Below are 13,467 nucleotides of genomic sequence, written 5' to 3'. Positions count from 1 at the left end.
AGTTTGTTATATTACGAGCGCGTTGCCGTCCGCCTCTCTCATCCCCGGTAAGCCACTACCGTCTGTCTGTACTGAATAATGTCGCATTTTAGTATTGAAGATCATAACCACTAGTTAGGTATTTTTTTACTTTGTAAGTAGGTGATGAAATTTATTTGTGTTTTGGTGTTTTTTCAGAGGGTGGGAACGGAAGAATTTGTATTTAGTTATTTTTTATGTGGAAAATTGATTTCAGATACAAGTAAATTGAGATACGAGCTTGGTCCTGGAATGCATTAAGCTCGTATCTCAAGGTATTACTGTATAACATACGGACAACAATAAAATGCTATTTTCAAAAAGCTCATCAATAAGTTATAGTATCATATGTTAACACATTGGCTGCCATTGACAGAAAAATGTCAAAACGGATTGGACAACTAGCATCGGCACTGGCACTGAAACATGATCATTCACTGTTCCCATTTCCTAGATTCCAAAATTAAATGAATTTGATGTCTATCGTTGCCAAAGTCAATTTTTTACTACATTTTATCAATTTCACAACACAAAGATCTCAATGATTAAAAATTGTCATATTTTTTTAAATGAAGTTTAACTACATTTAACTCCATTTCAAAATACTTTTCTCTAATACATCTTTAGTTAACACTTTTATATGTCTCTTAAACTCATCAGATTAAAGTGCTAAAATTCTTGTTGATCTTTTAAAGCAAGCAAGTTTTAATAACACCTTTCATCGTAGGTATCTGACGCTTGTGGAATCCTTAACCACATATGGTGTACACTATTATGAAGTGAAGGTAGGCTTTTAGTATAGGAGTGAATGACCTTAGTTTGGTAACTGAACAGATGCTCATTTTTTTTCTCCTAAAAGGATAAACAAGGGATTCCATGGTGGCTAGGGATCAGCTATAAAGGCATTGGCCAGTATGACTTACAAGATAAGTTGAAACCTAGAAAGGTATATATCAGCCGACACTTAAAATCACTTGTGTCACATTTTGTTGGGATTTTGGTGGAGGTGTGTATGTGCGCGTTTCCTTGTGTATGCTGTCTGGGTGATGTGTGTCCCTCTGGGCTCTCCTTCCTTATGTGACCATGTGTGCTTGATTCGTAATTATCCCTTGTGTGTCTATTTATACGTTGCGTCCTGGTATGTCTGGTTGTTGGATTATTGCTTACGTTTGGTGATGTCGTCTCCCTGTCAGTGTGCGTATGTGCAATCCCGGTTAGGTTTGTTTCTTTATTGATTTTCACCAAGTCCTTTGTTTGTATGGCTTTTTCTATTAGTTCTTATTAAAGCCTTTAGTTTTGTGCACCACCACTCCTATCTCGTCAACTTCCTGCATCTTTGGGTCCGTGTGTGTGTGTGTGTGTGTGTGTGTGCGTGCGTGCGCGTGTGTGTGTTTAACTTATTGGCTGGCATTGATAGCGCTAGATGTCCAATCAGATGAAAGGGTATTAATGAATGTTCATTTACTGCCAGAACTTCCAGTTCAAATGCATGCAATGCATGCAAGAATGAAAAGAGACACATAATTGGACATCTGTCATTGTCAGTGGCATTGAAATAGTTGAACATGATATTTCTATTATCAGAGGTCTAAGGAATGTATATAATTAAATACTTTGAATACAAATGACTTGGCCTACAATCCATGAGTACGACATCTTTGTGCCAAGTGAAAGAGAAATGCTGCACTACATAAGAGTGACACATACACAAAGGATAATTAAAAGTGAAAACAACAATATTTAAAGGGCATCACATGAAGAGAATACACTGTAGTGACATAACTGCAATGGTGCAGTTTTACTCTGAGAGGTTGTTTTGTGCAAGTGTCTTCTGTCTGTTTGACGGGGAGTTGCAGGGGAGGCCGCTGCTGATATCCAGAGGCAAAGTGGTGACTGCTTTGGGTGTTAACATGAATGAGAATATCTGAGGAGGCAAGGTAGGACCTGACATGACACAGACATAGTTTGTCTTGGCAGTAAAAAACTGAAAGGATTTCATAACGACCAATAGGAGTTGACGCCAAAGACAATTTGTAGCGGTAAGACGTCGACTTTGGATTCTTTTAACTCTTTCGATATGGTACTTTTAATGCAGTTCTTAGCGTATACTTATACAAACATTTAGTGTCATATTTCCATGCTGTCTCCCTTGAGGTTTGGCTCCCATTAGCTGTTTGAATAGACAAAGTTTATTCATTTATGACTTGAAATCTGTCCAGTGTCATTAAGCAGCTGGTTTCTGAGCCTGGTATTAGTGAAGCCTATGATTGTACAACGTGGCACTCTTGCCCCTTCTAAATACCTGAATTGTGTTACATCCCACTCTGATGACCTTTAGTGCTACCGTTTTAATTCATAGGCTGCCAATCCATTTTGACTGGGTAGACTGGCAGTCACCTAAATGATCACTGCTCCAAATTAGATGGGACATCTAGTGTTGTCAAAGATGGAAATTAGCCCTCGGCTACAATCTTACATGTTTACATATATATGTTCATTAACATGAATAGGAATATGTTCATTAATATGTCCTTCCCTTATTAAATATTTATCCGAGTATAACGTGCAAAATTTTGTACCAAAAAACTGAAGCAAAGCAAGCATTATACACGAATCCCACTGAAACATTGTCCTCTGCCGATGAAAAAGTCCCCTCCGGAGCTGTTATGTAAAATGGGAGACATAGAATCTGTCTTTGTCCGCCAGATGGCGACAATCTACCTTCTTTTACAAAAGCTAGTCCTCTCCAAATAGCATTGGCAAGTTTATAGGATAATATAGGGTTGTACATTTAAAAAAAAAAGTTGCACCAGGGAAACGAGTCTGCCCAGGGAGCGCTAACCTTGCTCAAGAAGAATGGAATCAATTGTTTGGCGAAATTGATTATGATCAATCAGACTTTGAAAATTTTTAAATATTAGGATGATGAATTAGACTTAAAAAAATTAAAATAGTAAATTCCATTTGAGATTTGTGTTCATATTGGTAGAAGTTTGTTTGACCAGGTTTCCATACCATATGTTGTGAATAAATGTTTTGTCATGGCGACATGTGTTCAGTATTTGCCAGTTACCAGTACTGGTGCAATCCTTGGTGTGAGCTGAAAAAATAAAAATAAAAAAATATACCAAATTTTAGTCACAAATAATAGGTGCGCGTTACACGGGTTTGCGTTATACTCAAATAAATATGGAAAACCAAACTCAAAGGCAGCGAAACAGTCAATGCCAGCCATGCCATTTCTAAATGATGTCAGAGCTGCCAACTTCTCTGGAATTTCCGGAGTTTACCTGGACAAGTAACGCACACTCCTGACAACCTCCCTAACTTCCGGAAATCCCCAAAAATCGTCACTTAATTTTGTTTAAAGCAACATTTCGGAAAAGTACCAAATTTCCAATTTAAATGTTTTGAAAATTCACACCATCGCTACAGCTTCCGCATCTTGCTTCCATATTTGATTCTACTGCACTGTAAACCAGACAAATCCGGTAACAGAAGTGCATTGTGAATCTTCCGAGTTACAAATTCTGACAAATGATTCGTCTTGTGCGATTTCAGCGTGACAATCGATTTGGAATGGATTACATAGGTCAGTGTTTCCCAACCTTTTTTGAGCTGCGGCACACTTTTTTGTATTGAAAAAATCTCAAGGGACACCACTAACTTAAAATCTTCTAATTTAAAACTATGTCGCCTATATTAACATTATGAAGTTGTTCTCATCAAGGTTTTATTAACAGGATTTAAGTAATCCCCCCAAATTTATTCCAAACTTTTTCACACCAATCTAATGTCATCAAAGTTGATGTCCGCAGACCCCACAGCTTTCAGTTCGACTGAAAATCATTAATGCAACATTTTTTAACTTTATTTTTTTTTTTTGACTTTTTCTTCCAATATTACGCAAAAAGTAATGTGCTCACAGAGACTTTACGTCGCCAAAAGTTGATGCCCTTGAATCCAAACAACTTCCGTTCACGTACCGTAAAAACAGGAAAATGACTTAAATCTCGTAATATTACGATTTTTTTTCCTCATAATATTACTTCAACCACCAAAAATTACGAGAAGAGCCGTTTTGTGCTCACACAGACTTAACGTCGACAAAAGTTGAAGCCTGGAAAACCAAAGAGCTTCCGGTTTACTTTACATAAAAAGAAGCAACAAAAAGACTTTAATCTCATAATATTACGATTGGAATCTTGTTCAAGTACAATCTATGATTTTATATTTCCATTGTAATAGTTGGATTTTAATCTCTTAATATGGAGATTTCTCTCTTGGATTATTACGATGTATGACTTCTTGTAACCTCCCGCGGCACACCTGAGCATCGCTCACGGCACACTGGTTGGGAAACACTGGCATAGGTATCCTCTATCACTTTAACATTTTCAAACCACCATCAAACCACTGAATTGGCCACTAAGTGAAATATCATACACTCGAACCAACTGTTCCCCGTTACCTGATGGATGCATATTACCAACACGCGTACAAACAACCAGGCTCTTCTGCTTGTAATGGATAAAAATGCACATGAAATCTAGAGTTCCCATGAAATGGCATCCCAACAAGGGTGCAAACATTTTATCAATGGCCAAAACTATTTTAGCTTATAAAATTTCAGTATCTCAAATTGCCTGCCTTCCCTCAATACGTCATTATCACCTGTGTTCCAATCAATAAGTGTGTGTGAGTGTGTGACTGACGTCACAAAATGGGTGCGCCCGTAGGCAGCGTCATTTCTTTGTCATTAAACATGATTTTCTCTATTACCAGAGGTATTGAAATTTGCAATTTGCTTACTTAACTACATTTTGTGCACACATGCTTTTTACAGCAAGGTCACTTACAGTATATTTTTAGCAACAACGACAAAATTAATTTAATCTTTCTTTTTGAAACTATCAAAATCACCAGCAAATTTGTGTTTACACAGGCACAAGTAGATTAAAAATTTACTTCTGCCTGACTACAATTTGGGGGGGAAATGCCACCATTTAGAAATGGTCTTTTGGTCATTATTTGATTGTGCCTTTTCTTGGTTTTGCAATTTGAATCAAGTGAAATGTTCTATCCAACAATGATTCAACATAAAAAATGGATTGCTTACAAGAATTCTTATAACAGAGAGAGAAACATGATGTATTTGTTTGTATTTGCTAAAATACCATATCACAGTATGAGTGATGCTTATTCCCAATGTTGTTTTTCTATTGTCACCACAAGCTTTATCAGTGGAAGCAACTGGAAAATTTGTACTTCAGGGAGAAAAAATTTGCAGTGGAGGTTAATGATCCGCACAGGTGAGCCGTCATCAGGTTTTTTTCATCCTGAAAAAGCCAAATGAGTTGACTTTCACTGTCATTGATGGCGATAGACATCCAACCCATTTGAAGTGGAAGTGTTGTCAGCGCTGCCAAACGTCCCACTTCAAATGGATTGGAGGTCAGTAATTAACAACTGTTGTCTTACTGATTTAGGAGAGCGGTAACAAAGCGCACTTTTGGACAAACTGGCCTACTCCTCCACACATGGTATGCAAGCCACTCTTTGATCAAAATTATTTGGATCATGGCTATTAGTCAACACCAGTTCTACTTGGACAGAAAGCAAAGCAAAGTAAGTTAGAATCATAGACGAAAAAAAATCACTAAAAGAATCCATCCAATAACCCCTGATACGACACCCTTTTTCCATTAGGCTAAACTCGGAGCCTCCAAAAGCTTGCAGGAAATTGTAATAGATCTCACAGAACATGCAGGGGGCAAGATGAACAAATTGGGAGAGTCTATTCTGAAAAATAACTTCATCACAGCAAGCAATGGGAGTCTTGTATCAACAGGTTAGTCAAACTTGAGCCTATTAAATTCCCCAAATAGAAATGTGAAGTTATTTAAGAACCAACCCCTTGATGCGTGAATTTATATGTAATTAATACTGTATACATAAAACATTGGAGGAATGCATAAGTATGTATAATTAGATAAAATACTAAATACAGAAAATGAATTAGAAAATTACAGGTAAAGCTCAGAAAATCTCATACCATCTCATCTCGTTTTCTGAACCGCTTTGTCCTCACTAAGGTCGCGGGGGGTGCTGGAGTCTATCCCAGCTGACTTCGGGCCAGAGGCGGGGGACATCCTGGATTGGTGGCCAACCAATCGCAGGGCACAAGGAGACAAACAACCATTCACACGTACACTCAAACCTGGGGGCAATTTAGAGTGCCCAATCAGCCTACCATGCATGTTTTTGGAATGTGGGAGGAAACTGGAGTACCCAGAGAAAACCCATGCAGGCCCGGGGAGAACATGCAAACTCCACACAGGTGGACCGACCTGGATTTGAACCCAGGATGCCCACTGTGAGGGCAACGCGCTAACTACTCAGCCGCCGGGCCGCCCGCTCAGAAAATACCAACTTAAAATCATAAAAAGGCTTTTAAAAAAAGGAATATATATATATATATATATATATATATATATATATATATATATATATATATATATACATATATACACATACACATATATACACATACATATATACACATACATATATACACATACACATTTATACACATACACATCTATACAAATACACATATATACACATACACACATGGCAGCCGGTGGCGGTAGCTCCGTCCACTCTTGCTCGTTTTGTGTTTTTGCTGCTTTTCTGTTATTATTATTATTTTCAATGCATTTGCATCCCCAATGCATGTGAAGTATTTTTGTTGAATGTAAATTCAGACATATAGGGTTAAAGGATGGACCACTGATGTAAATTCATTAAAAAGACAGTGTATGCTATTGAAATTGTTCAACATTTTCAAGGTTCCGCTGACTCGGAAATGAGTGAGGAGCAGAAGAAAGAGAAACTTGCTCAGTTGAGAAAGAAAGAGCAGGATATTCATGACATCTTGGCCAAGAAAACAAAGGAACTAAAGAAGATTTGCCTGCGGGAAGCGGTGAGATTTCTTTAGAAAAACCAAGTTTCCTTTTTGCTTAGCTTATATTTCTTACATTTTTAACCTTAAATTTCATTCGCTAGCTATTGATAGCAATTTTATTTACTTTTATCAGATCTAAAATTAAAATAAAGAAAGAAAATTTACCCTGGGCGGCCCGGCGGCTTGATTGGTTAGCACTTCATCCTCAGCTCTGGGGTCTTGGGTTCAAATCCAGGTCAGTCCACCTGTATGGAGTTTGCATGTTATATATGGGTTTTCTCCTGGTACTCCGGTTTCCTCCCACATTCCAAAGACATCCATAGTAGGCTGATTGGGCACTCTAAATTGCCACTTAGTTTGAGTGCGAGTGTGAATAGTTGTCTCTTGGCTTGTGCGGTGCGATCGGCTCTCCACCAACCTACCATGTGTGTTGTTTGGGATGTGGGAGGAATCAGGAGAACTGGGAGAAAACCCATGCAAGCACAGGGAGAACATGCAAACTTCACACACTAAGGGCCCACATCTGATCAAACCCAAAATTGGATTTTCATTCATTTTCCGTACCAATTATCCCCACATGGGTGGCGGGGATGCTGGAGCCCATCCCAGCCAACTATAGGCACCAGGCAGGGCACACACTAAATTGATGGCCAATTGCAGGGTATTGAAGAGTTTTCTCTCATCTCATCCCATCTCATTTTCTGAACCGCTTTATCCTCATTAGGGTTACGGGGGGTCCTGGAGCCCAATGTTCCCTCTAATTTTTCGTTTGTCTGAGCAGAAAGACAACCTCCCTGAGCGCACTGAGTACCAGTGTGAGCGACATCATCATTGCTCGCTATGGGCACACACCAGTATCACACCTGCCATGAGCAGGTGCATGTCAATGTTCCCTCTAATTTTTCATGTATCTGGGGCATACACACAAGCTCCCTGAGCAAACAGAGGACTACTGTGAGCAACATCAGATATGCACCTTTTATTTTCAAATAAGTAATTTGGTCCACTTAAAAAAAAAAGACAAAAATCTGAAAAATGGGATGTACAAATGTTATACAGTATGTGAGAGTCCTGCTTTGGCCATGGGAAGAGTCCTGCTTTGGCCTGGCTGAGGGTCCTGTTCTGGAAGATATGAGACATATACACCTTTCAGACATAACATTTTGGTCACATTAAAACATTCACATTTTGCACAATGACTTGTTCTGTAGCTTGTGATGCAGTGCAAATTCCTGTAACACTTTGTCTGTAAAATATCTAATTACACAGTTTTTCTTGGCATTTCTACTACCCATAAATGATGTAATAGTAACAACATGTAATGATTAATATCCGTAAAGACAAAATCTTAATAAACGTCACTAGAATATGCACAAATCTGGCTTAAATTTTACCTTATTTTTCACGTCTGTCCTTCTCACTTCTCCAATGGTTGTACACTTTGTCCAGGTTGATGGCTTCGTCTGCTTCTTGCTTGGACTTTATGGCCATCAGCTGATCCAAATGTGTCACTTCAAGACGATTTCTGGATTTTGTTTTGATACGATTCATTAAACTAAATCCTCTTTCACAGTCGGCACTGGAAGCTTGAAATGTAGCACAAATATCCACAAGCTGTGAGATCTCCTTTAGCTCCTCACATCTAAGTGTTGCAGCAACCATATCTGAGAATGTGCTGATTCACCTCTGTTTAAGTTTCTACTTCATTATGTACTTACATTCAGCATACTGACTGTTAATGGTCTCCATAGACTGTAGTGGGTGGTGGAGAATGGCCTCATACTTCTTTGCCAATGTGGCAATGTCTGCTGATCCATAGTCAAAACTGATGTCTGAGCTCAATGTTTCAATATCAAATGCAGACCACTCCTTTAATTCATCCTCTGGAAAACGAGCATCCATGTGATCACACAGCTTACTAATAAAAAGAGTAATCTCACCAGTATTTCTGCCATCAGCTGATGAGGTCCCCATTGCCTCTTTGACACGGTCGCTCCACTCACTGTACATCCTTCTTCAAGTATTGGGAACGCAACTTCTCAATTTTTGCTCTAGAAAAGCAGTGTCCTTCCATCACAGTCAGGTTGCGTCTTTGTAAAGTGAGGCAGAGTTGTGCTAGCTCACCCAAAACATCTCCCAGAGCAGTGATAGTAACCTTGAATTTTGAATTACTCAGCTTTTTGTAGCAGTAACTTGCCACTGGATCTCTGTTATTGGTGATTTCTCTTTTACAGAATTCTGTAAGCACAGTGTAGTTCCTCAGAACAGCATTGACAGCTTGGTGCCGCGACAGCCATCGAACTTCGTTCAGAGGCCTGAATGAGAGTGCATCTTCATCAAGAATCTTTGCCAGGTCCTCCATTTTGCCCCTCTTCACAGCGGACCGAGAGAAAGTGGAATAGACAGTTCTAAGAAGAGTTTCAACATCTCGCATCGAACGCACATTTTTCCAGGCATCATCAATGCCCACTCCTCTCTGTGGGCCACACAATGTTGTTCAGTTAAGTGTGGTATTTGGCACTTTAACAAAGCTGCAACTCCGTTGTGTTTTCCTAGCATCACTGAGGCACCATCCGAGGTCAGCATCACCATTTTCTGCATGTCCAGTCCATGTTTGGAGTAAAACTGAGTTATTCTTTGCACAATATCCTGAGCAGTGCATGCTGTCAGCTGGATGATGCCACCAAACACAGTTTTGTAGTTAACATCATTTTCCTCCCTGTATTTAATATATATGACTAGCATTTTGTGTACTGATATGTCTGTGCTCTCATCTACTATCAGGGTATGTCAGGGTGCATTTTTAATACTGCATGAGATTCTGCACTATCTCATTGATTTAGTTCACAAATTCAAAGGCATAGTTTTTGCTTCGCCAGCTTTCTGGTATACGTACTCACATACTTTGCCATGTGATCGTGGATTTCTTGAACTGACAGCATTGATGCATTCATTTTGATGGCAAGTAAAATATTGTCAATGAGAACTTTAACTTGTTCACGGTCCGATTTTGTTATGTGTGACAGCTCGTTCCTTTTCCCTCGGTCTTTTGCGCTCTCCCGCAATAATGTACCAATCCCCTGTCCCATCTTGAGTCTTCGTAAAATTTCGACAGCTTTTAAATGACTTTTATGCTGAATGTGACGCCTGAGATAGTCCATCTTCCATTCAATCCACATTTTTCCATCTGAAAACTCACTTGCAACTTTGGCATCTCTGCATATTTTGCAGAGTAGACCTTTCTCACTTGAAAAAGAAAAAATATCACCCAATTTCACCGCTTTTTCTTCTATTGTCGCTTGCTCCGACAACCATTCCATCTTAAAAGAATTGCATTTCTTTTTTTACTGTGGCTTGGCAAGTGGATGTGTCGCTGCCTGTTCGTTTCGCCATGATACGGGGTTTGTATTAGTACAGACACTCCCCTACTTACGAACGAGTTAGGTTCCGAGCGATTGTTCATAAGTTGAATTTGTTTGTAAGTTGATTCAGTGCTATATTTTGTATTATAATTTATGTTTAAGGCCTATATAAGTATATTGAAGGTTTATATAAGTGCATTTGTATGTTTAAGGCTTGTATAAGTAACACGCATTGGTTTGTACTGAAAAAAACATTTAACAAAATGGAGAGAATATGTACAGTACTGTATAGAGAGAGAGAGATTTATGTATTAGAAACTGGCCGAAAGAAGCGATCTAACGACGATTGCACAGTTTTCTTCTTTTTTTCATCATAAATGATGCGGTAGCACTGTATGGCATCATTCAATTGATTTGCAAACTTTGTGCAACGTTCAATATTTGGGTCCTGCTGCTCGATCTTTCTGTTTATAAATGGTACTGAATGTGCAACGCTCACCACTCTCACGCGCATCAAGCTTCGTTATTATTGCCACTCGTTTCAAATGAAATGGCTTGCCTCTTCCTTGCAACTCCCTCAATAGAAGCATTTCGCTTTTTACCAATAATATTCAATAATGGATGCACGAGATATTTAATGATACAAATGAAAAAGGTTCTTTGCCCACTGGAGATACGTTCACGCACTTCCGCATTGCAACGAAGAAGGTAGATGCTGGGTGAGCTGAGCCCTCACAGCGCCAGGCGTCGGTATTAGCGGCGGAAAGAAGCACTACTCGGAAAAAAATACAAAATTGGACTTACGAACATTTTTCGACTTAAACGCAATTTGCAGACATGTTCGTATGTACCGTTGTTCGTAAGTTGAATGTTCGTAAGTAGGGGAGCTAACCTGCACAGCGCATATGGGCAGGGTCCAGACGCACGCCCCGTCAATGCCGTGATTGGCTTCGTACCGTAAGTGAACCGTATCGTATCATTGGCTGGACAGTGGACACTGTCACTCACTGAGTGAGAAACAAAAAAAAAACAATATTATTGTGCGAATTAATTAGACTAAGTCTAATATTAGATATTAATTAATATGTTATGTTGGTGTTGTTTGTGCGCTGGATAGATTTTCTTGTGCGCAGAGAGCACGAGAGTACTGCGCAATTGCGCACGCGCGCAGTTTAGAGGGAACAGTGCTGGAGCCTATCCCAGCTGTCTGCGGGCCACAGGCGGGGGACACCCTGAATCGGTGGCAGGCCGATCGCAGGGCACAAGGAGACGGAGAACCACATTTTGGAATGTGGGAGGAAACCGGAGTAGAACATGCAAACTCCACACGGATGGACATGATCTGGATTTGAATCCAGGACCCCAGAGCTGTGAGGCTGACGTGCTATCCACTCGCGTCACCGGGCCGTCCTATCGAAAAGTTTTTTTTTTTCAAATTCAAAATATTTTTAATGATAAATGATGGATCTGAAAAACAACTTAAGGAGCAGGTTAAGAAAGAGTGAGACCAATTTAAAGGAAATAAGTTTATTACTGGACTGCAGAAATGGGGAGAGCTCAAACAGCGTGATCGCTCACAGTCTGTTGTCCTTGGAGCTCTCACTGAATGACCAGTGAGTGAGTCTGATATACAGGCAAAACTGACAGTTGTCAGCAGGACTTTGAACAGATACGTTTCAGTCATTTGCAGGGCAAAAAGTAATTGATCAGTGTCGGACAGTCTAGTATTTGTGCTGACATGTCAACCCAATCACAAGACTAAGATTGATTATTCAGTCAGACAGTTGAGTGTATATGCTGACATGTCAGCCATTCATAAATTGTATGAGAACGATGCTTTTATACTCACAAAAACTGATATAATCTTACAATAAATTCCATGTAATTTTCTTTAGTTGCATTTTATTAAAATAATGTATTTGATGGCAGGTTTCAGATTAGATTAACTTTTATTCGTCGTCCCGTTTCGAGTTTGATTAAGCAGTGTAGTAGCAGTGGAATGGATAGTTTTTGTATCTGCATTAATTTGAAGTTTTTGTTATTGTCAGGAACTTATTGGCAAACTACCCAAGGAGTACCCCTTGTCTTCAGATGAACGGCCACCACAGGTTAGACGGCGAGTTGGCACCGCTTTCAAGTTGGATGACCTTTTCCCTTACAATGAGGTTTGTTTCTCCCTTTAATTAATATACACATAACTCTCTTTTTGGGAAAATGGCTTTTTAGTATTCGCGTTTCATTCAAGTCCTCACCGGCGTGGACATCTTTTCAAAAGTTGTCATGAGGTTAACTCATTCACTGCCAGCTAAGATCACAGAGTATGTGTTGTAACTGGAATGACACTTGTATAGGTCGTTTCCACCTTCAAGGCTCATTTACCTACTGATGATTACACAGCATCAAGAGCAACATGGGGTTCAGTATCACGCTCCTAGATACTTAGGCAAGGTCACCAGATACGAGAAATCAAACCTCTGGATTGGAGAATGACAACTCTGCCAGTTAACCACGCCACTCTGTTGTGGTGCTTAATAAAAGAGGGAAATTGATATTAAAAACATTCTTTTACACCAACCAATGTCCAATTCATTTTAACTGGTAGGGTCTGGAAGAGATCATTCGATATTTTCCATCTGCTTTCAGTTAAAATGTAATGGATGTCTATTGACAACAATTCCAGCCAGAGTTAAACTATAATACACAATACATACACGAGAGATATAAAATTATCACGTTTTGTTGGGGTGAAGGGGTGTGTGTGTGTTTGCGTGTTCTCCTTGTGCGTGCTGTCTGGGTGATTTGTACGTCTTATCTCGTGTCCTTCCTGGTTTTCCGTCCCTCCCAAAATACAAAAGTGACAAAATAAACAGGGAAAAAACGGAAAATGACGAGTAGGCAAAAACATGACTTACGGGTACTGTGGAAACACGAAGTAAACGAGATACTCCCACGCTGACGTCACGAAACAGTCCCGTTAAATAGACGTCACACAAACTAATTATAAGCACAAAACAGGTGGTTTTGGGAGGAATGGAAAACCAGGAGGGATAACAGGTGAGCACACACAAGGGGAACACGCACACCCACACCTCTACTCAAGACCCCAACAAAACGTGACAA

The 13,467-nt window shown here is 39.5% G+C and overlaps 1 protein-coding gene across 6 annotated transcripts in view; it reads left to right on the top strand.

Annotated features, from left to right (window-relative positions):
- Positions 1 to 13,467, top strand: part of frmd4bb (FERM domain containing 4Bb) — an 80,655-nt gene that overhangs the window by 39,851 nt on the left and 27,337 nt on the right. For all 6 annotated transcript variants that reach the window (XR_013299913.1, XR_013299921.1, XM_077597803.1 and 3 more), the window contains 7 exons: positions 746 to 803; positions 878 to 964; positions 5,254 to 5,330; positions 5,508 to 5,646; positions 5,728 to 5,869; positions 6,870 to 7,003; positions 12,396 to 12,512. Coding sequence is in view for 4 of the 6 variants with exons in the window: in XM_077597803.1 (XP_077453929.1) it covers positions 746 to 803; positions 878 to 964; positions 5,254 to 5,330; positions 5,508 to 5,646; positions 5,728 to 5,869; positions 6,870 to 7,003; positions 12,396 to 12,512 (754 nt within the window). In the remaining 2 variants the exon portion in view is untranslated. The remainder of the gene's footprint in view (positions 1 to 745; positions 804 to 877; positions 965 to 5,253; positions 5,331 to 5,507; positions 5,647 to 5,727; positions 5,870 to 6,869; positions 7,004 to 12,395; positions 12,513 to 13,467) is intronic.

Source organism: Stigmatopora argus, chromosome 1 (genome assembly GCF_051989625.1).
Source record: "Stigmatopora argus isolate UIUO_Sarg chromosome 1, RoL_Sarg_1.0, whole genome shotgun sequence".
In the NCBI taxonomy this organism is placed as follows: domain Eukaryota; kingdom Metazoa; phylum Chordata; class Actinopteri; order Syngnathiformes; family Syngnathidae; genus Stigmatopora; species Stigmatopora argus.
This window is presented reverse-complemented; position numbering and strand designations above follow the sequence as displayed.